The sequence below is a fragment of the Alligator sinensis genome, unplaced genomic scaffold, assembly GCF_000455745.1.
Source record: "Alligator sinensis unplaced genomic scaffold, ASM45574v1 scaffold154_1, whole genome shotgun sequence".
Lineage (NCBI taxonomy): Eukaryota > Metazoa > Chordata > Crocodylia > Alligatoridae > Alligator > Alligator sinensis.
The window spans coordinates 786,856-809,407 of record NW_005842072.1 but is presented as its reverse complement, the minus strand read 5'-3'; the positions used below and the strand labels follow the sequence as shown (position 1 = coordinate 809,407).

Below are 22,552 nucleotides of genomic sequence, written 5' to 3'. Positions count from 1 at the left end.
TGAATTTTCTACTCCCTTTTTGAACCTGACTCTACTATCCGTCTCTGCAGCCTCTGGTGGTAATGAGTTCGACAAATTAAGTATGTGCTGCATAAAAATGTACTTTCTCTTCTTAGTTTTAAACCAGCTTCCTGCTAATTTCAATGGGTTCTCCCTAGTTCTAGTATTCTGGAACTTGGTGAATAACTGTTCCCTATTTAGTTTGTCTATACCTTTCATATTATAAGCATCTATCATATCCTCTCCTTCTTTCACACTGGTACTAGCCTTCAGATTTTCAAACTGAAGAGTCCTAGCCTCTTTAGTCTCTCCTAGTATGACCAACTTGGGTATGGGTTATCCTTCTCTGCCCCTTTTCTACTTCTACTACATTCTTTTTTGAGATGTGGAGCCCAGAATTGCACACAACATTCAAGATACATTTGTTTAATGGCATGACGATATTTTCAGTTTTGTTTTCAATTCCCTTCTTAAGGAACTTACCGACTTTTTTTGGTCATCAGTGCACACTGAGGTGATGTTTTAGAGAATGATCTACAGTGACTTCAAGATCTCTTTTCTGTTATAACAGCAAGTTCAGAACTGGGTATTGTGTATGCAAATTTGAGGTTATTTTTCCCCCTGTACTTTACCTTGCACTTGTTGGTACTGAAGTCTGTGCTACATTTTTTTGCCTACTCACTTAACTTCGTGAGATCTTTTGTGGTCTTTCCTATTTACACATTTAAATAATGTTAATACCATAGACCACAAGTTTAATTAAGGTACCGAGTGTTATATTTAGATATACTAGGGGATGGAATTAAAAAAGGAAATAGGATAACAACAAGAAAAACTTCCAAGAAAGACTGGAAGATATTAATTTGATCCATTCAAAATCAAAGTAGTAAGGGCACTAAAAATTAAGGGTCTAACACTAACTAGTAAGGAACCATCCTAACACTGACTGAGTAATTAGATAACTTAACAAATCTCTCCCATTTCTAATAGCTACAATTTTTTTTAAGAAGCAAGAATGATACAGCTGGCTGACTTCTAACTAGATTCTTGAGCCCATTTAGTACCTTATATAAGAGTGGGATTTTTGCTCCTTGATCTTAGTGTCAATTCAGTCCCTACCCTAATTTAGAACAACCTCACAGCTGCTCTATGTCAGGGGTTTCAACCTTTTTGGATCAGTGTACCCCTGGCAGCTGGACGTGGAGCAGTGTACCCCCAGTGGTCAGGTGCAGAGCGAGGGGGCAGGCGATGCAGCCAAACGCATAGCGGCAGCAGCTGCCACGTGAGCTTCCCCCGCCCTCCTGTGTTCGGCTGGGTGGGCAGTGCCTGCATGGCAACACAGGATGGTGCGTGGCGGCACTCCGTCTCTTCCTGCCCACATGTACCAGCTGGGGCCTTCTCACATACCCCCAGTTGACAACCCCTGCTCTGTGATATTTGGCTGCACATGGTCTGAAAGCTATGTATTACTAGATTACATCTGCACTCTTATTTTTGGTTGTGCTTCTGATATTGGATTGAAAGTAAGTATGGTGTAAGGCTGGTTATGATAGCTCTTTATCATTGGAAGATGTCATTACACCAGGCAAAGCCTCAGCTGACTAACAGAACAAGTGGCAAATCTGCTTTGCTTGCTAGAGACTGATCTTCAGATGGTGAAAATTCCCATTGCTCCTTTATGTTCACACCTATGAGGTTCAGGCCTTAAAAGAAGTTTTTAATGGGCACATTTACATGTGCGCTTTAATGTGTATTAGCCTATTGAAATGTGCATTACAGCATCACAAAAAACTCATGCTCTTTAGCTAGTGCTCATTAAAATAGGCTAATGTGCATTTTTCTACTACCTCACAATGGAGGTACTACATTTAATGCACATTACCTAAAGCGCATTAATTAATGTGTAGATGCACCCAGTGAGTCTAACAAGGCAGTCTAGCTTTTCTGCCATGAAGACTTTAGTCTACATACATAGAAGAGGCATGCAGCAAAAGCAATAACAATGCAAGCTTGCCTCATAAACCTGGTCATATACCTCCACTGTGACCTAAGATAAACTGTTCAGGATACTTTCATGTAGAATACAAGTAATCAAGTGTCCATTCAGTTCTTAGAGTTGTAATTTAGATTGCTAACAAGAGTGGTAGTTAATACGCATTTGATTGTGAGAATGGTTTTTCCTAAGTTGCTACTTTCCTCTTGCTCAGAACATATTCATACTACAACTTAATTCTCTTCTTATAAATACTCCTTTAATGTTTCAGCAATAGGTGTGCTCTGCCTCCAGGGACCAAGCATCTAACCAAGTGCTTCTCCAGCTGCACTATTTTTGTGAGATACAGCAATCTTGGTGTGGATGAGATTATACATAGTGTAACAGTCTCCATGTCCTAATTTATTTAAGGACTCAATGATTAGAAAGAGAAGTTTGCAATCAGGCTCAAAAGTGAATGGGGAGCCAGTGAAGTGTGGAGCATGGGAGTAATATAGCACCTGATGCTCTTGCTGTTCAGAAGGTGATGTGTATATTACCATAGACTCTGTATGGCTCAAACATGGATCACCAGCTGGCACTTCGACTGTCCTATTACTGCTCATAAGTCACTTCATAATTACTGTAAATGGCTAACATCATATTCAATTTTACTGAAGAAAGCTCCCCATGACTTACTGGCACTCGGATATGATGATGACTGAAGCATGACTTAAATATGAACTTAAAAGCTAAGTACAGACATCTGGGGAAGTTAAATTGGGTTCAAAATGGCTGTCCGATTTCAATTTAACTCCTCCCAGTTTTGACCTTACACTTACAGAACTGGTCTGAGTGACAGTTTAAAGCTGTAACTGTACAGAAGTTCCAAACATTGGTTTGACCTAAATCAAGTAAGTTTGATACGACATAGATCCAGATTTATCTTAAACCAGGTTCTGGAATTTTTAGCCTGGTTTGTGTGCATGGAACTTCTTTATACTTCCCTGCACAGTCCCGGGGCTAGGAAAACCCAGCCACTGGCCTCAGCCACAGGGTTCCTTTTCACTCCTTCCCCCCACCCCCCCATACTGGGCTATTTTTTGCTCCCAAGCATCTTACTCTCCATCCCCACCAGCCAGCCCTCTCAACCCCCATCCCACAAGCCACTCTAGGTGCAGCCCTGTTAGTGTTTGCCACTGCTGGAGCTAAGCAAGTAAGTCCCATTGTGGGGAAGGGTGGGAGACATGGGGTGTAAGTTTGCTGGGACCCCATCAGTTAGTCAAACTAACCCGCAGATCATGTCTCATCTGCCTACCCCACCTGTGGGTCATGCCACCCCTGCGGGTCACATCAGCCCCACCCACAGGTCATGTCGACCCCCCCACCTCTCCTGGATCATGCCTGCCTCTTATCCCCTGGTGAACCCGATCCCCTCCAGCCTGCTGGACCTGCAACCCCACCCGACCCCAATCCTGACTTACCTGATATTGGGCAGCCATTTTGAACCGATTTAACCTCCCCCTAACACTCCCAAATGTCTGTACTCAGCCTAAATGCTTTTCTTGTAACTCCCACGTCTTCCCCTTTCTGAGAAAATTATCCCCTAACTGCCACAAAGTCACATGGTTTGCATGTAGCAAAGTTTCAAGACAGAGAGATTAACTATATGTTATCTTTAGCTATTGACATTTCTCAGGCCCCATTTCATGAAGGCTTCTTTAAAAAAAAAAAGAAAAAAATCTTGCTCAATGATGATGTTGAAGGAAGCTCTCTCTTTCACAAACTGAAAGTACTTCTGATAATTATAAAACAGTTAAGTACCATCCTGCACCCCTAAACGTCATCATTACTACTCAGCTATTCTTCAAAGGAAAATTACTAGAAAGCTTTTAACTGAGCTCATTTAAAATTGTAAGTTGCCAGATGTTAAGTACAAGGAGTGCACATGGCCACCAGAGTTTATAATTGAATTAAGTTTCCATAGACAAACAACAAGTCTAATATGCTGGCTTGGAGATTTTCACTGTGATTAGCTGCACATTTTACACAATCCCCACATTACTATTTAAACACTGAAGAGATGGAAATTAATCTTTGGAGATACAGTAGCTAAGCCCATATCTGGGTCATTTTCAGAACACTCAAGAGTTTTGTAAACAGATTTTTTCTGTGAAATGTATTTTCTTCTTGCACAAAGAAAACACTGCATGTGTTTTATACTGTCCTTTAGATGCATTTTTTTCTGGATACTATCATATACTGTATTTGGAAAAAATACCCGATTTCTCCAAGAAACTCATCTCATGAATCATGTCAACAGCTGCAGCTGTATTAGTGCCCAACATATTGTCAGATATTGTAACCTAATGTCTTGGGATATGCTGTGTTACACTGCATGTTCATTTTTTTCCCCAATTACTATGCCCTATTTGGTTCATTACCACTGTAATATACATCTTGAACCCAGATATTTTTGTTGTTAAAGAGACTGGAATGAAAGAATGGACCACACTTAATTCATACCAGAATGAAAATGTATTTTCACGGGGGAATGTATTTTCATTCCATTTTATTTTCTCAGCTATTATCTCAGGTTTGGGGCTTGCTTTAAAAAAAACAAAATAACATGGCTACTAGGGTTGTGTGAAGCTTCATTAGCCGATTCGATTCGGAGGAGGTTCAGCCCAATTCAGTAGCCAAATCTCCAAGTTGAATTGGGAGAAAGGTCCGAATTAAAATTAAAAGGTCCAAATTGAATCAGAAGCCTCTGAATTGATTCAGAAAATATTTGGCGCTGCTTTGGAGATTCGGCCATAGACTAAACAGGCAGCAGTCTGCACCACGCTGGACACAGCTGCCTCCAGCTGGTAAGTCTGTTGTGGGGTGCAAGATGAGGGCGCCCTCATCCAGCGTCCCTCTGCCCCCCTCCCCAAGTCCCACACTCCCCCACCCCGGCTGGGCAGCTTGTCCCAGCCCCAGCCCACAATCCCTCTCTCCCCCATGTCCCTTCCCTTCCCACCCCACCCACCACAACAGACTTACCAGCTGGAGGCAGCTGTGTCCAGCATGGTAAGGACTGCTACCTGTTTAGTCTATGGCCAAATCTCCAAAGCAGTGCCGAATCTTCGGATCCAATTTGGCCAAATTGAATTGGAACAGTGATTCGAATCTCCAAATCAAATCACCATCCCTCTAAATTGACCAAATCCGAAGCGAATATTTGCCGCTTTGCACAGGCCTAATGGCCACATTCTTTTAGTGGCTTTTATGAAGAGAGATCACTTCTGCCATGATTTATGTAGTTTGGTTTTATTTCTGTTTTGTTATTCTGCCTGAAAGATCTTGAGGCACCAAAAACATTATAAAAATAAATGACCCCACCATAACTTTCTATCCATTGCAGTGTTAATATAAAACTACTTTTTATATTGCCATCTAGTGGTGGTTAATAGTCATTTATAAGTCAATGCATTTGGTAGACATCTCCAAGTAGTACAAGATTATGTTAGTCTTGGGCAGAATGAAAGAGATTTCTGAGCTAGCTGAAGAAAATAAAGATGTACAGAGTTAGTATCAACAGAATGGAAACAGAAGTAGAACAAGTTTTAAAGGGTTTCTATTTCAACTGCAGAAATGCTGCTGTTATCCTTGGTAAAATGCTGCAAATGTGGTATTTCATTGCAAATAGGGATGTAATATACAAGAACACACACGCATATGTTCTTGCATATTAATTTAAAATCCCAAAATATATATATATATTAAATATAGGGGAAAGAGCTGACGCCTCTCTTAGAAACCTTATGAACTATCTGATATTACAAAAGGAAGAGTGGTGCACAAAGAAATAAATGAATGTTAAAAATGAAAACACCCTTATTTTAGTTCAAATTAGTCATCATGAAAATATTATAAAAACTCAAAATGTTTGTGTGCTGAAATTTTGAAAGATTTAATGAAATTGCTCAGGACATGACAAGGAATCAAGCAGAGATGGTATATTGGTAACCATAAGGAAATGAAGCAGAATATAAAAAAAATTCTTGCACTACCATCTAGTGGTAGTCTAAGGGAGAATAACAAAAGTTAAGGTCTTTAACAATGACAGTAGTCAGTAATATTTGTAGGCTGTGGACCAGTGACCTAGTTTGGGTCAGAGGCTGGTGGATAGGCAAGGCGCTAGGACTCAGCCACTGCTACCACTTTTCCCTGCAGCAGCACAGTAAAGCAGACTTCAGTCTGTTGCTGAAGTCTCCCACTGATGAAACACCACTTCTATGAGCTAGATCACATGGGTCTGCAGCCCAGTTCTTGCCTACAGGCTGCCAACCCCTGGTATAGGGAAAGAATGGTTTGAAGTTATTTTATCTGGAACCTTAGGTAATCTATCTGTTTTACTCGTTAGAGAATATCTACATTTTTGCACAATTCTTGTTGCTACAGGGCACTGTTATGCTCCCAATCATCATTAATGACTGGTACAATGTCTTCTTATTGTAATGAAGATATTGCTTCACCACAGTTAATGGGCCCAATGCATGATGATGATGATGATGAATTAAGCTACAATAACATAATGACAAGAGAAAAATAGTTAGCAATGTTGGTCTGAAATCAGGTAGAAGGCATGCAGATTTGTTCCATAGATTAAGTTAGATTGCTGTTCTTTGCCTCAAGAATCATTCACTTCCGCAGTGTCTGTGTATGACTGACTCGCTGTCCATTTATAAGATGTGGACAGATTGGCTGACTATACCCAGCCCTGGTTATTCAAAAACTATTTTGTCCCACAACAATCTGAATCAATCTGTTCTTTCCAGCCAAGACCATTTCTTGGGCCAAAAAGCAGTTCTGGCTGCCCTCCCAATCTCATTAACACAGAGATTTAGTAACTTGATATCCTCTGTTCAGGGACTACAAACATTTTAAAATTGTTTACCTAATTATATAACTTTGCATTTTTGTTTTCAAAATGATAGCCTGAAGTTTTCTTGACTTACATAATATTTCATATCAGTCATGACTAAATATATACATATAAGCTTAGCGATCCCTTATGTTTACATAATTATGATTGACAGCAACAGGGAAAAGGAAGGGGCTATGGTAGGAGGACAAACAAAACAGGGATCCAATTACATGGCTACCCAGTTTGTTGTTGTTTTTAGGTGTCTTAGTTTTTACCTGTGAAATACCTTTTTGACCAGCTGATGCCAGACCTACATCTGTGGCAATTTACGCATTTCTGGAATGTAGAAAGCTTCTCCCATTTGAGGTGAGAATCCATACCAACTGTCAGACTACTGTAGCTGCTTTTAGCTGCATTTTGGCTCCCTATACAATTGCTTGAGGTGGGGGGTGGGCATTTTAATTAGAGCGGTTGCCAGAGAGCTGCTCTAACTTAAATGCCGCGGTGCCACATGTATTAAGCCCCCTTGCATTTAAAAATGTCTGCAGTACACTTTATCTAAACCTAGTGGAATGAGGTTTAGATAAGCGCCCTGTGGCCAATTTAAAATGCACAGGAGCTTAATACATGTGATACTGCAGCAATGCTGGAGCGTTCTAATTAGGCTGTTAGGTAGGATGGGAAAGGGAAGAGGAGGAAACCCTAGCAGCTGCATGGCAGGGCAAGTTAGATCTGCAAGAAGACTGGTAGGCTGGCTTTATGTTGAGGAGAATAAAGAAAGGCAGGAGTTACTGGGACAGCAGTGGATGTGTTCATGGAGCTCCATTATGCATTTGCTGCTTTGCAAGGAATTCAAGACTCTTCAGTTGTTGCTTACTAATAGCATGGCTCAGTGATTGATGTGAACACTATAAACATAGGAGGTACTGGGGTGATTCAGTGAGCTAACCTGGGATCTAAAGGTGAGTAAATCTGTAATCATTAGCTTGTCCATATAACAAAGTTGGATTAGTATCAAATTAATCAGAAGCCTAAATGAAATCAACATAGAAACTAGCAAATACAGCTGCTGCAACACTTCCACCCTGAGACCTTCAGAGCTTAAATTTTCACTGAAAACTTACTTTCTCCCCATTCTCTCTCCTCAGCTTAGGATAATTGATGTCCCTTCTTTGAACAAAAAACCATGATTCACTCAAGAGGCTCTGCTGATAATATGAATTTTAAAACTAGGACTTGAGTGTTTTATGAATGACAGCAGAGCCCTGAACACAAATTACAGCCTTGTATTTAATCTGAGGCCACCAACTGCTATTTTCAGTTTAACATATTAAGACTTTGTTTTAATCTTTTTTCATTTCAAATATTAATAAATTAGCTTTCCTTTTTAAATTATTTCAAAAGAAAACATGGATTAACATGACAGGATATTACCCTTCTCGGTAATGTTAAATCTGGACAAAATATACACCCAAATCTTTTGAACTGTTCCCAAGTACTGTCTAGTATTGTGACACTGCTCTGGGTTGGAAGAGCATTCAGTGTTGTGCTGTGAAAGATTAGAAGAGCCAACATATACAATATTACCATCAGCAGATTTCTAAAACACAGCAAAGAATACCTTGTATCAACAAGAATCTGAGTTTGGTATTGGTTTGGTTTATAAGTAAGAAATCTCAAAGTATAATGCACAAACTTAAGAACATGAAAGCAAGCACTCTACATTTCTTTACCCAAAATATTTAGGGCCAGATCCTTAGCTAGTGTAAACTGGATTAGCTACGCTGCTTTCAGTGGAACTAGGCAAATATACTCTAGCTAAGAAGCTGGCCTGCCGAGTCTGACAATAAATGTATTTTAAATCAGACCCATTACAGTCAAGTTTCACTGTTCTAAAAGCCTGTTTCCAGGTATTTAGCTTCTCTATTAAAGCTGGTCTGGGATTAGTTTTTTTATTCTGTACTCTAGTAAAATTTCCACTGGTGTGATTGGGGATGTCAGAGTAAGGGTTTCAGGACAAGGGCTCTTGAGTAGTACAATCCACTATTCTCATAAAAACTGGAATAAAAAAAAATATAGAGATTTTAACAAATAATTTCCATCAATGTAAATTCTAAATGTTATAGGTAAACCTTATTTAAAAAAACAAACAAACAAGCATTGAATTTAAAATCATTTCAATAATAGTCTAAATACTCAAAAAAAACCCTCACTCAATCAAAATGCTTTCAGTTGCCAGATTCAGAGTCACAAAAGCAAAGTGTCATAATGTTTAGAAGCACAGTCTTAAATTCCGTGTATTACAATTTTGTGTTTTTTTTATTTATACATTTGTACCAATTCTTTTAACTGAAAATTATACTTCAATTTGTACAAATCACCCATAGTTTAAACTGTATAGTTACATTTTCATTTAAATCTCATAAGTTTAGCAGGGTAATTAATGATTCTCTAAAGTTTTATTCCTCCCAAACATTAATATACAATTTATCAATCTTAGTGTTTTGTTTTTCCCCTTTTTATTTTATGTTACAGTAATTGAACAATTAGAATTAAATACATTGGGCCAGATCCTTGGGTGTGACCGATGAGCCATGCAGGGCAACAGCAACTCACCTTTGCATACGCCTCCCCCTTCTCCTCCTCCCTCACCCCCAGTTCTGTTGCTTCCTTTATACAGGGCCAGTCCTCTGCACATGGTACAACAGTCTAAGGGATGCTTTAAATTACACCAGCTACAAAAGCCGCACTGTGGCAGAGTAAAGGTATATGCAGGGACGTCCAAATCTACATCCCTTTTCATAAGATCCTGCTCTTTTACCTTGATACACCAACAGTGGAAAGGAACAATCTATGAACCAATTTCCACTGCAAGATTACTCTTTTAAAAGTGTGAGACCTTCTCTGGGCCAGTTACATTGGCCTTCTGCTTACGGATGGTTATAATACCATAGCTACATTGCACCATAGGATCTAGCCACAAAATGATCGTGCAAATGTAATCTCTTTTAAAAGATACTTTTTGATGCATTTAAATCTTAACCAATAACAACACAGTATCAATGATGCACGGTATATTTTACTTAGTCACAAAGGCACCTTCCTCTGCTATTGGAACAAGTGCATTTTCAGAAGTGTTCTCCAAACAACATTTCCTTTGATATTATTCAAATTAAAGTATCATGTCCTTATTGTTAAGTAAATTAGTAAAATACAATATAAATTGATTTTCCTGCTTCACTGCAGTTTCAGGAGGGCTAGAGGAAAACAATTGTAATGTCTTATTCTAAGTCTTCTGCAAGTATTCAGAATAGTAATTATTCCAAACGTGTTCTATGCTTGTGACAAGAAACAGTCCTCTACTAATTCACAAACAGTATTAAGTGCAGCCCTTCCTACAACAATCAAGTATTGTTATCCATTACTGTTAATGTCCAAGAGTCATCCTCTTTATTCGATGAAGCAGGTTATCTTTTTCCATATGCAGTTCAGCTAGAGCCATTTTAGCTTTGGATAGTTCTTGTCTAAGATATTCGTTTTCTTCAATAAGCTGCAATGATTAAGTTGAAAAAAGAAACATATTAATCTAAAAAAGATAGATATTAGTTTCTCTCTCTATTGCCAACTTTCTCTTCTCAGAGTAAGATTTACAGGTGTTGTGATGGATGCTCAGCCTGCTGGCTTGGGTGCAACTTTAATGGCACCAGGAGTACTGGAGACATTTCTGGAGCTTGTGACAGGTGGTGAGGGGGACATAGTTTGAAGATGAGGCTTCTCTTTAGGTTGGGCTCCCCGTTTCACTTTCCCCCTTCCTAATCTTAATCTAGTAGCTGGACCATGGGCTCAGCTGAGCTCCAGTTTTAAAATCCAGGAAGGGATTCTTCCTATACAGGAGAACTGATAAATTGTTATGTGGGTCTTACTCTTCCATTCAGGATATGGGAGAGGTTTCTGGGGGTATTTAAGATTTCATTGTATTTTGTGCATTAAAAAGGGACTGACTGACCTACTTGGTCCTTAGGCCTGGGCATGAGGTAAGAATACAACTGTAATCAAGTCTTCCTCACCTTATAACTCTCTCATATCTGGTGTGGAGGTGTGCTGCATAAGACCCTGGCATCTATCTGGGGTCCCTTGACAGGTCTGAGGCTGCAGAAGGCATAGGCTCTCTCACCCATCCTCATGTTTAAGGTGTACTGGGACCACTGGCACTAGCTAAAATTCACTGGAATAATCCCACCAGCTAGTTTACAGTATGTTATCCTAGTTAGGCAATAAGTTTTAAAGAAAACAGCATTTGACCATATTCCCCATTATTTTTTGTGAAATCCTGCTAAAGTACATAGCAATCTAGTAATTAACAACTGCAATGTCTTATGATTATAAAACAATTAATAAATTTAAAAAATAATGTAATGTTGTTAATACCTCTTGTCTGTGGAGGTCAGTTGAAATCCTACTTGATTTGGAAAGTATGGGAATTTCTGGAGATGCCTGGGTGGCTTGATCCTTTGTTTTGTGTTTGGAAACTCTACCAACTGGCTGCATCATCTTGCTTGACTCCTTGTACACCGATGCATCATTTATTGTTTGATTATCTATTTCATAAAGACAAAGAAGATCATTTGAAATATTTAGCTTTTATTTATTCAAATTAGTACTGAATAAAAACTACTATAAAATAAATTTTTATCATTAGATTTTAATACACCAAAAGCTTCTGGTCAGTACAACATTAAAATGGAAGGTCATGATTTTAGCGGGAAAAAGTTGTCACTATCCTGCAGCTTAGAGAAACTAGTAGTAAATATGAAACAAAGAAAAAACATCATTAGTGCAGAAAATATATTTTAAATGGCTATTTATTCATTATTATTTGCAGACTCAATATTATTTTAGGTCCTGATCATCACATGGCTGTAATTGCCACTGAAATCAATGAGAGTTTGGTTATTATTACCTAATATTTGTTTTTCAGAACTGGAGCCAGCAATTCCATGTAAAGACAATGTGTGAGAAATTTGTGAATCAAGTCCCTAAATCAATGCTATTTTAAATATTTTCAAGTTTAGCATTAAAGAAACTTTCTAAATTAAGTAATATTAATGAAACATTAATGCATTTAACCTGCATGTACTTAAGGTAAAATAAAGGGTGCAGTTTGTAGTAGTCTAAATAATCTTCATATGGGTATTACAAGTTCTTTCTAAACAAGAATCTGCTTCAGAAGTTCATGACTAAATATAAAGATTCACATTTTTTCCATTGCAGAAAATATTACTCCAATCTTAGAATTTTATTGTATGTAAAGAGTTGAACTAACGGGGAAAAGTAAAAAACTGAACACTTTACTCAATGGAGAGAAGGATACTGATTATTGGAAGAAATCAAAGAACTGGAGAATTACACATAAACAATCTCTTTGCGTTCTGAAGCAAAATAAGAAGACCAAGAAGCATAATTCTAATACATTGGACAATATGGAATGATAAAACTACATGGAAACTGTTTTCAGCATATGCAGATAAATGTATTAAGTATCTGTGGTAGTACTGGTGAAGCCCTATCTAAATATGTATATCTGTGTACACCTATATTCTTGCAAAATTATTGTTCAAAATGCAAATCTCAATGCAAATTTTATATATAGAGCTGCCATGGCGCATCCATAATACACAAAACAACAAGATACTTGTACTAGTGAGAATTATTGTAGCTATAACCTAAATAAACCCTTGCTTATGCAGGATGTATCGAGTCTGCAAGTGTTACTGCATTATAAATACTTAGTAATAAACAACTAGCTGTTATTTTATTTACCCTTAATAAATAAGAAATAGCTGAAACAACAGACCACTGCTTCACATTTAGAGAATGCAAACACCTGTTCCTTTTAAGTCAAGTCTATAAGAATAGGGGAATTCAATATGTGTATTATAGAGAGAAATGAACCCTTATTCCTCGACTGATTTAACTTGTAGGATATGGCTATAGTCAAAACACTGCTGTTGGAGATTATGCTTCATTATTAGGACAGTACTTAATTTTCAGTTTTACAATGTGTAATGTACAGACAACGTGACTACCAATTCTGCTGGTACTATATCCTTTTATTATTCGCTACATATCAAAAAGTTCTTACACCAAATCAAAAACGATGCATACAAATTTTCACCCCCCCCAAAAAAAAAGATCACATGCTTTTTGCCTCTTAAGATAGGTTTTGGGAGAACATAGCAGTACACACCTCTAATGCAAAAAGAGCCATCATCATTCCTCTCTAGCAGAAGTAGGTCAATATGTAGAGTTATAGGGACTGGTTCAGGAGCTGTGAGATTATCACGTGGGCCGTCATCCTACAGAATAAAAGTAATAAAAATAGGATTTGTTACATTGATGCTCTATCAGTGCTAGAAAATCAACATACTTAATTAAAATCTTCAATTAAACTTTTAAATAGGTTTAATAAATTTGTGAAACATTGAATTTGAAGTGAAGAGTAGAATTTTCTGATCAGCTATCTGTTCATCTTCAGCACCCTTAAATTAGCAAGACTTTCAGAAAAACAAAGTGCCAAATTCATCTGACCCACTGAAGTCAGTATATATAATTTGATTAAAATATGAAATACTTTTTTAGCCCAGGAGCTCTTCAAAGAAATAGAGATAAAATAGTATATGGCATTGCTGAACTGATTTTTCTCTTGAGCTATTTAAAGATGGTGGCAGAGTTACAGGTTTTTCTTTGGTTTAAAACTGATATGGTAATGACAATTATTATAGCAGTCACCAAAAAAGAGACATTTCACTTGCTGCTTTTGGTGTCCCAGGGTCTGACTGACTACTGCCCCTGTCAAGCATAGGAATATATTTAATGTCATCATGGGCAGATCTACAATCATGGCAAGGGATGTTTGGGTCCACCTCCTTTGGAAGCATGACATGTGCAGTGAAGAGACTTTCACTATGCATATGCCACAGAGCCAAAGCGTGTGTGTCTAAAACCCACATGCCACAATCCTGGATACCAGTCAGCTCACCAGCACATCAGTATAGCTCCTGCCAGAGTTCTGCATGTGCCATGGCTCTGGAGACCGGGGGCTGAGTATTCTTGCGGTTTGCACTCCCCTCTTCCTGGCAGCCGCATTCAGTCCCTGTTTTCATACAGCTCCAGAGACCAGGAGGCTAAGTGGTGCTGCTGCTCATCCCCTCACTTCTCTTGTTGCTGAATTTAGTGAGGGGAGGATGCGGGGAGGGAAGAGGAAAGGAAGGGCTAACAGCAGTGGTGCTCATCCCCTAGGCTTCAGAGATATATAAAAGCAGATGTTCTGGCCAGGCCTTGTGCCAATCAGCTAGTGAACTCAGAGCTCATAGCACATGCAGAGGTCCTGACAGCAGCTGTGCTAAGCTAACTGCACATGCAATGTGCAGCCAAAGAGGGGATGTGACCATGCTGCCGCACCCCCCTGGATCTACCCTAAATGTCATCAGAAGGATGATACATCAGCAATATAAGACAAACAAAAGCAAAACGTGGAGCACAGCTGCCACAGCACCTTCAAAGAGCAATGAGACTGAGTCAGGGAAAAAATTATCCAGGCAAGAAAAATAAAACTCCCAATTCCTGCATAAAACACACTAGCCCAATCCCAGTGCAAAGAAATTACTGCTCTGAATAGGTAGTGTAACATGAAGGAGAAGACTTGCCTTCCATTACCCAGCAGCCCTGGAGAAACGAATCACCTCTTTGGTAAATGAGCACTAGATTCAGACTGAATGCATTTGCAGTTCGTCGAACAATACAACTGGCTTCATGGTAACTTGCAAGTGATGCATACAGAGTGAACTCACTGCTTCCACTACCACCACACACTTATTTTCAGCTCAATAATATACATTGATCACCAACAAATAAGACATTTTGCCAAAAAGGCTTTGCCTGAACCTGCCTTCCTGCCAGGAAAGGAGAAAGGTAGAGTTTTCAAAGCTGAGTTTCAACGGTAAGAGTTTTCAAAGCTGGGTAAACATATGCTAAAGCTTTCATTTCTGTATTTGGCTGCTCAATTTGCTTTTCATCTGCAACCTTTATAAAATGTCCTCTGTCCTGTTCTGAAAGAGTGCTTAAAAGTTGCCTAGATAATGACAATGTCATAAAGGCTGCAGAGCTTGAATGCAAGAAGAACAAGGGACTGCACAGCTCTCTGCCTTGAGCAAAGACAATTCTCTGGTATAATTTAGAGTAGCAGTTTATATTTATTCACAACCTCATCGTAACTGAGACTTTAGCTTCAAATGCAAAGGCTGAGAATTCTGTTTCAGGATCCATGCTAGGGAACTGAAATCTGAGCCTTCTTGTTTTTGGATTTGGCAGCAGTGGTGTTATTATCCCTACTCACCTTGTCCTTGCAGTATTACTGCTTGCATATGAGAGAAATCATTGTCTCTTTAACTAAGAGGAACAAAAAAAAAAGCCTAGGAGACTGCACAGCAGTGTCCTCTTAATGTTGGTATTTTAAGACACACTAGTGAGAAGCTTGTATTATTCAATAACTGTTTCCAGGTAGGACAGAAAATGTAATCATGGCTCTAGGTAGTAATAAGCAAGCCGAGTCCTCATAGCCTCTTTCCTTTCAGTTAAGCTCTCATGACCAAAACTCCAAAAAAGGCTGCTAGGTTCATCATGTGAGTCTCTGTGAATACTGTTTGTAGTTAGAAAGCATGTGTTACTGGTGAACAATAAAAGACTTATTCTACCTTTGGGAGCCTACAGGACCTTTTCTCTAGTACCTTTCTAGTTCCACCAGTCTCACAATGGGGAAAGGGTAAATAAAAAAGACAAAATATAAAAAAACATTAATTCCTACAAACAATCATGGTCATGCACTTTACCTCTATATATACACTGAGCCAACCTAATTTATGATTTTTAAATTGTTTTAGTGTAATCTAAAGGTTTTAAAGAAAAAGATGGGAGTTTCTTTTAAGTAAACTATATACAGAAAGCAAAGAAACAAAAGCATAGTTTAAACAGTTGAAAGAAGAAAACTACTTAGCTAACATACTTTTAAATTAATTGTTGTATTAGAAACTCTTATTTTCATAGGCATTACGGCTGCAACAGTTTCATCTTCTAGAAAATGCTGAATGTTTGTGAGGGAAGATATTAGGAAGTCAGCACTAAAATTATCTAAGTGACACTGCAGAAAACCATTTTTTACAGCCAGCAGAGAGTGTATTCCAGCACTAGGACCAGTTTCCCATCTCAAACTGATTTCAGGTGATGATTTAATTGGTCCAGCCACAGATTTATGATCAGAACCTATTGTAAAACAAAACAAAATTAGTATTAAAATGATAAAGCACATATAAAGGCACCCTAATAAGCAACTGCAATGTGAGTTTTCCTACAGCTATTGTATCAGATGTATAAATAACAAACAAATTAGTCAATTAAGAGGTTTCTTTTTTTAAAAATGTCATACCTTGAGGGCAAAAAGAGAATTCTAATAGTGTGTATACATAATTCTACAAGAGAAATTTCTTAACACGTTTTCATTATGGTTTTCATTTATTAATCTATCATGTAAGGTAGTACAAGGAACAATTAATTCTTTACAAATCACTCGCATGAGACACCTTACAAGTGTACGGAAGAATCTTAAATTCTCTGTGCACATAAAAATTGAACTGTTTTCAATACAATACTAGTATAACACAAGAAATAAAAAACCTCAGTCTTTTGCATACCTTTTCATAGATGTACTTGACTCCGATTCAAGAAATACTGCCCTGTTTAGAACAGCATTCAAACACATGCTTAACTTTTAGGTGCTTAAGTGACCTCCTGAATAGGGATTATTTCATGAACTGGGGCCTTAATGGTAGTAATCAAAGAGAAAACTGGTATTTCAAAATCTGAATCAATTCAGCAGATGGAGTAAATGACCGGACACTGCTTCCATTACTTCAGTGGGAATAGAACCAGACAATATAATAGCATAAAGCAGTAGCTTCCGGTTACCTTCTGATATCTCTAGCCAGTGGGAGGTAATTACAACATTGAACTGATCATTTCTCTAAGATTAATGTTACAGAAAATTTTAATAAGTATCCATTTATTGTGCAAAATAATAAAAGTTATTACTATTAGACAAAGGATCTCTTAACACAGCAAAAAAAACTAGTATCAAATAGGTTAGTTAAATTAATTTGTTATATAGCAGTTAGCTGTTAAATTGATTCAAATCATTTACAAGACTTGCACTTGTAAATTTCTTAAATTCTAATATAATGTTCACAGTGGAGATACAGATTAAATGGCATACTTATTGGGCCAAACTCACACATAGTATAAATCAAAGCAGCTTAAGTTATATCAACTGAATAAGGCCAATTTATACCAACTACCTACCTTATGTATTACTTTAAATTCATAGCAGAGACTACTTTTTTTGTTTTTAATATTTATTTTGATGCTTTTTAATTGAACCCCTCTGGTTTTCTGTTTATAACCCAACAATATGTTAGGGAACGAGAAACAGATAGGTGGGTTTGAGTCATTCAAGTACAAGTAGCCAGGAACCAGATTTTGAATTATAAAAGTTTTGGGGGGTTTTTTTATTCCCATTTCTTCTTTGACGCTATTATTCTTTCCAAATATATTTTAATCTTCTTTTGATGAAAGAGTAACTTCCTATCTATATTCCATCTCATTCTACACAACAATCTCTTCCTTGTCATCAAATATGGAAAATCTGTTCAGTGCAACATATTCTGAGATACCTCTAAATATGGGAAGCTAAATTCCAGAGAGCTAGTAATCCTTATAGATTATGCATCTGATTTGCAGGCAGAGACAATGCATTTTAATTGAAATCCCAAGATACTATGGATGATCACATGCCATATTCATGAAGCACATACCAATAGAGATTCATTTATTCTGATATATGGAACAAAATTCATATTTAGGCCCATTTTAAAATATATGTTTCTACAGCAGGTGCATGTAGAGTTTGTTTGGGTTTTTTTGTTTTTTGTTTTTTACACACAAAGGTATCATTAATGTGCTCTTAATTGCCAGTGCAATGCTGTAATAAATCATCCAGAGCCACAGCATTTACATTTCAGAACCTGATATCAAGATCATAAAGCTTCTGATTGAAGCTTGTCTATCCCTATACAAGGCTGGATATCAACTTTCCTTCAGAAAGAAATTTCAGTTTTTCATAAAGTATATATAATCAGTTATACTTCCACAAATTAGTATTTAAAATAAAGAAAGGAATAATCTGCTTTTACTGAAGAAATATTCAAATTAAGGAACATTTGAGTGAAAATAATGAAATTCCAGCATTATAAGACAATCTATGGCAGGATAGCTGACGAAAAGCAAGTGAATCTGTACATCCTATGCAATTAATTTAGTTTTTCAACCCATTATCCCAATCAGTCTATTTCTATTTCTTTCCCACTCACTGTATGCCAACTGGGAAAATGGCAAGTCAAGATGGTTACGCTAAACTAATGGATAAAATGCTATTTATATATCTTTTATAGCACAGTATTATTCATCTATTTTATTTTTGAGACAAATACAGATGTTTTTACATGATTTACGTAAGTATCAGAGGGAGGACTACCATAAAGCTCCTAACAGCTCATTAATAGTAAAAAATAAATGTCTTCTGAAGTCATGAGAATAGTACTAAAATCTCTTGTTAATTCTTACCTATGGTTCTGTTGCAAAGATAATGTCGAACACTGATATTGCCCAACTGGTTTGGCATCACCTGGTTCACCTGAAGGCAGACTTGTGTGTCTTCACCTCTGATGTCAATTTCACCATTAATGTCAAACATTTTAAAAACTACAACAGACATCTATCAACAGGTACACAAAAATAAGATACAAGATATGTTTACAAATCAAGCGTTTAATAGTTATTTTTCAAATATAACCATAATATAGAAAGCTCACCTTTAAAAAGTTATAAAAGGAAATCGCTATCAATGCAATGCTACAAAAGCGTCATTTTGCAGTTGAAGTTTTTTTTATTATTATTATTAAATTTCCCCTCAGGAAAGAGATCCTCAGGCACACAAGAGTGTCTTATTCTTTTCTTTTTCCTCACAATCAGCTCTACAGCAAACTAATCAATGTTTGCTCACTGAGGCTAGGCACAGAAATTCACATAAACCAATATAATTGAAGAGAAACCAGATCAAACCTGTAAAGGAACAATGCACATAAATGACTTTCAAATGGCCAAAACCAATTTAAGATAGGCCTGGATGGATATAGTAACAATGACATAGTAACAGACTATGGGGGAGGTTCCATGGCAGGGTCCCCCACCATCCCCAGGCTCGGCCTGGCTGGGGGCTCACCACAGCCCCACCAGCCCTGCCTGTCAGGGACTGGGGATGGATGGGCAGAGGCCCTGGCCCTGCTTGAGGCTAGTTGGGGACAGGGGACTGTATCCCCCACTGTGGGTGACAGCAGGGGGTTGGGGGTGTGTGCCAGACAGTCAATTAGGGATGGCTAGGCTGGTTAGCAGGCTGGGAGGTGTGCTTTAGTGCCTCAGGCCCAAATGAAAAGTAAATGTTTGTTATGTTCGGTATTGGTTCAGTCTACGCAGCTTAGAAAAACCTACGTAGATTGAATTGATTCTGCCTCAGGCTTTTTGACTGTCTGTACGTAGCCTGAAAGACAAAAGTGACTCTCTCTCCTGCTAATCAATACCAAACCAGGACTGGCCAAAACAGTCACTAGAATACATCCTTTTATGCTCCTTCCACTACATTCTTTAAAGCACATGCCTAATTTTAAACAAATGATGTTGATCAGGTTTAATCAAGATGTTTAATCAAGACTAAAGTAAAGAATCTAACTAGACACACTGACTGGTAGTTTACTGTGCCTTCACTAGTCAGTACTTGTCCTATATTTTAATACTAGCCCACAAACTTCCAAATATCATTTTTTTCCACTCTTAAAAATCCATGTTAATTATTACTGCTACTATTATTACTATGGGGCAAATTTCCTAGGGGGGCCTCAAAGTCAGCTTCTGTAAACGAGAAACTATATGCCAAAATTGAATTTGCACATCCCAAAATGTGTAATCAAAGAGCTTCTATTACATCCAACCACAAGTTGCAATTATTAAAAATGTATCTGAATGCAGCTAATTTTTTAAAGGTGATTTTTAATACTCCACTAACTGTATTTATATGACAAATATACCTAATAGTAAGATTAAAAGGGCAATTAGCACATAACGTATTGAAATCTGTTGCCTAATTTTTAAATGTCCTTCCATACACTCAGATTATAGATTTCCACTCTGAACTATTCAAAGTGTTTACTATGCAAGAAATTCAGATCAACCAAGAAACAAGAATGTCATAAATGGAGTAGCTGAAAGAGTAGATGTAATGACTATGGAAACCTCCTAAGGCAATTTATATTGGTGGTCAAAAGAGCATCTTTTTATTTTAATTACACTGTATGATGTTACAAAGGTTGTTTAAAATATCACATTCATCATTTTGGATCTATAAGCGTGCCAATACATATATCTATGCTAACTGATTAGCAATCTATAGCTATCAACATTAAAATATAAAGATATTAACAAACAGTTACCCATTTTTTAAAACAAAAATTATGCCATCCATCACTAGAAATGATGAAAGCCACTTAACTGACATTCCCATTCATAAGGGATACGATGCATACTTTAGGCAGTAGTAGCGAATCTTCAGGAGAACTTTAAAAAAAAAAAAGATCACCTAAAAATCAGGTGTGTACTGAAGTTCACTGTTACTTTTTACTGGGGCATTCTGATGATAAATCTATGCATGTAACAAATTCATAAGAATGATCTGAAAGTCATGTTTAGAAGACATTTTAAAATGCCATTTTAATGTTTAGTTTATTAAAACCGCTCCTTTAATGAATTCCAACAGCCTTACCATTTCTTCATTAGTCTCTTGAACACTTTCTGAAGCTGCACTGATGGCATCTGGAGATGATCCACCACAGTTCTCAATCCCTGGTTCTTCTTCATGGACATTTTCTGGGGGACTTTGGTAATTCATAACTGCAATAGCTTCTGTGAGCATAACATCAGAAAAAATAAGAGTCAATATAATATAATCTGTATTGTTCACAAATTAACAAAGATAGTCCTATATATACTCAACACATTTTTTAAAATGGCTTTAAAATGTGATTTGGATTATAACATGAAGCTTTATGACTAATAAGAACTAGCATAACATGGCAGTAGTCCTTTTAGCTCTGGCCACAGAAGAGGAAAAATATCTGAATTTCCCCGAATCCTGACTCATCTATCCAGCTACTTTAAAAAGCAATATATTTTCTTTGGGTGAAATTCATTCCATCTACACAAAGACTAAATATTCAGACACACGGTGCAGGTAGTGTGTGGAACACTTGGGGCAACTGAATCTATTTTTTCAACATACAGCCATGCTGAGGACTGGCTTCTATTCCAATTGTTAAGGCAGAACACCACCTGTAACAACTCTGTGCCTGTTACAGAGAGCAATGAATGAAAACCATTTAAGTATGAATACTTATGTGGCTTCCACGCTAGTATATGTAGGCTGGGATAAAAGCCTTTCCTGCAGGGCTCCAGGGATACATCAGTCCTCTTACCTGCTACTTAATTTCTAGACATCCAATGCAGCCTTGTATCTAATATCTAAGAAATTCAAAAAGGGCCTTGTTTTAGTTTTTTGCATCACAAGTATATTTTAACTTGCAAAAAGTTGGTTAAAGTACTCCAAAAGTCATTGATCTCATTGTATTCCAAAGGTCATTGACAAATCTTTTGCCCGATGCCTTTAAAAAAAGTGGCTGCAGCTCTGCTCTTTATAGAACTACGCAGTCAAGCTATCTCGTATTTGTCACAGAAGTTTCTATTTCCTTAACAACTAGGGAACATAGACCCTTTACAACCTGCAATGAAGCATCATTTTTGAACACAGCAAAGTTAAAAAAGGTGTGTGGGGGGGAGGAAGCAATGAAAAAAATACAAAGGCTTTTTCTGGAAATGCAGCATATTCCCAGAACTCCTATATAATGAGAGGTCTGCAAGGTCAGTACCATTGTTTTTGTCTAGACAATGACATGAGCAACAACAAATAAATCATGTAAAGTAACATAGGATTTGAAAATATTTTTCTATTCAGGTAGCAGGATACAGAGGAAACCAATCTTTTAAAGTCTTGCCATTAAAGTTTGAAAAACTAACGGATAATTTAACTCCAGAGATTGTATCATCCCTGCCCCTCATAATTTCTGAACCATCATGACTACAACATCACTTTTACACTACAGATTACAAAAACTAATAACTATCCAACATAAAGTCAAATTCTTCCTAGATATTTATCAATGTTTCCCACTGAAGTTACTGGCATCTGATCGCAGAAATCAGTCAATAAGAAGTACAGAAGAAGAATGCTGTGTGAAGAGACTAGTACCCTTTGTGAAGAAACTGCTCCTATACTTGAAACTGGAAATCTTCATTCACCATTTCAGACTGAACACTGTAAGTTAGGGTACCAGTTGGCTCAGAAGTTCACAAACAGGGAGTAATTCCACTGAATTTAGTCATAAAAACAGCACAACAGT

General features: G+C 37.4%; 1 protein-coding gene across 1 annotated transcript in view; it reads right to left on the bottom strand.

Annotated features, from left to right (window-relative positions):
* Positions 1 to 5,911: 5,911 nt before the first annotated feature.
* The window catches only part of UHRF1BP1L (UHRF1 binding protein 1 like), an 81,374-nt gene continuing 64,733 nt past the window's right edge, over positions 5,912 to 22,552 (bottom strand). The window contains exons 17-22 of the mRNA XM_025204189.1: positions 20,863 to 21,002; positions 18,615 to 18,765; positions 15,946 to 16,202; positions 13,132 to 13,240; positions 11,313 to 11,482; positions 5,912 to 10,434 (exon numbers count right to left, since the gene is read on the bottom strand). Of these exons, the coding sequence (XP_025059974.1) occupies positions 10,312 to 10,434; positions 11,313 to 11,482; positions 13,132 to 13,240; positions 15,946 to 16,202; positions 18,615 to 18,765; positions 20,863 to 21,002 (950 nt within the window). The 3' untranslated portion in view covers positions 5,912 to 10,311. The remainder of the gene's footprint in view (positions 10,435 to 11,312; positions 11,483 to 13,131; positions 13,241 to 15,945; positions 16,203 to 18,614; positions 18,766 to 20,862; positions 21,003 to 22,552) is intronic.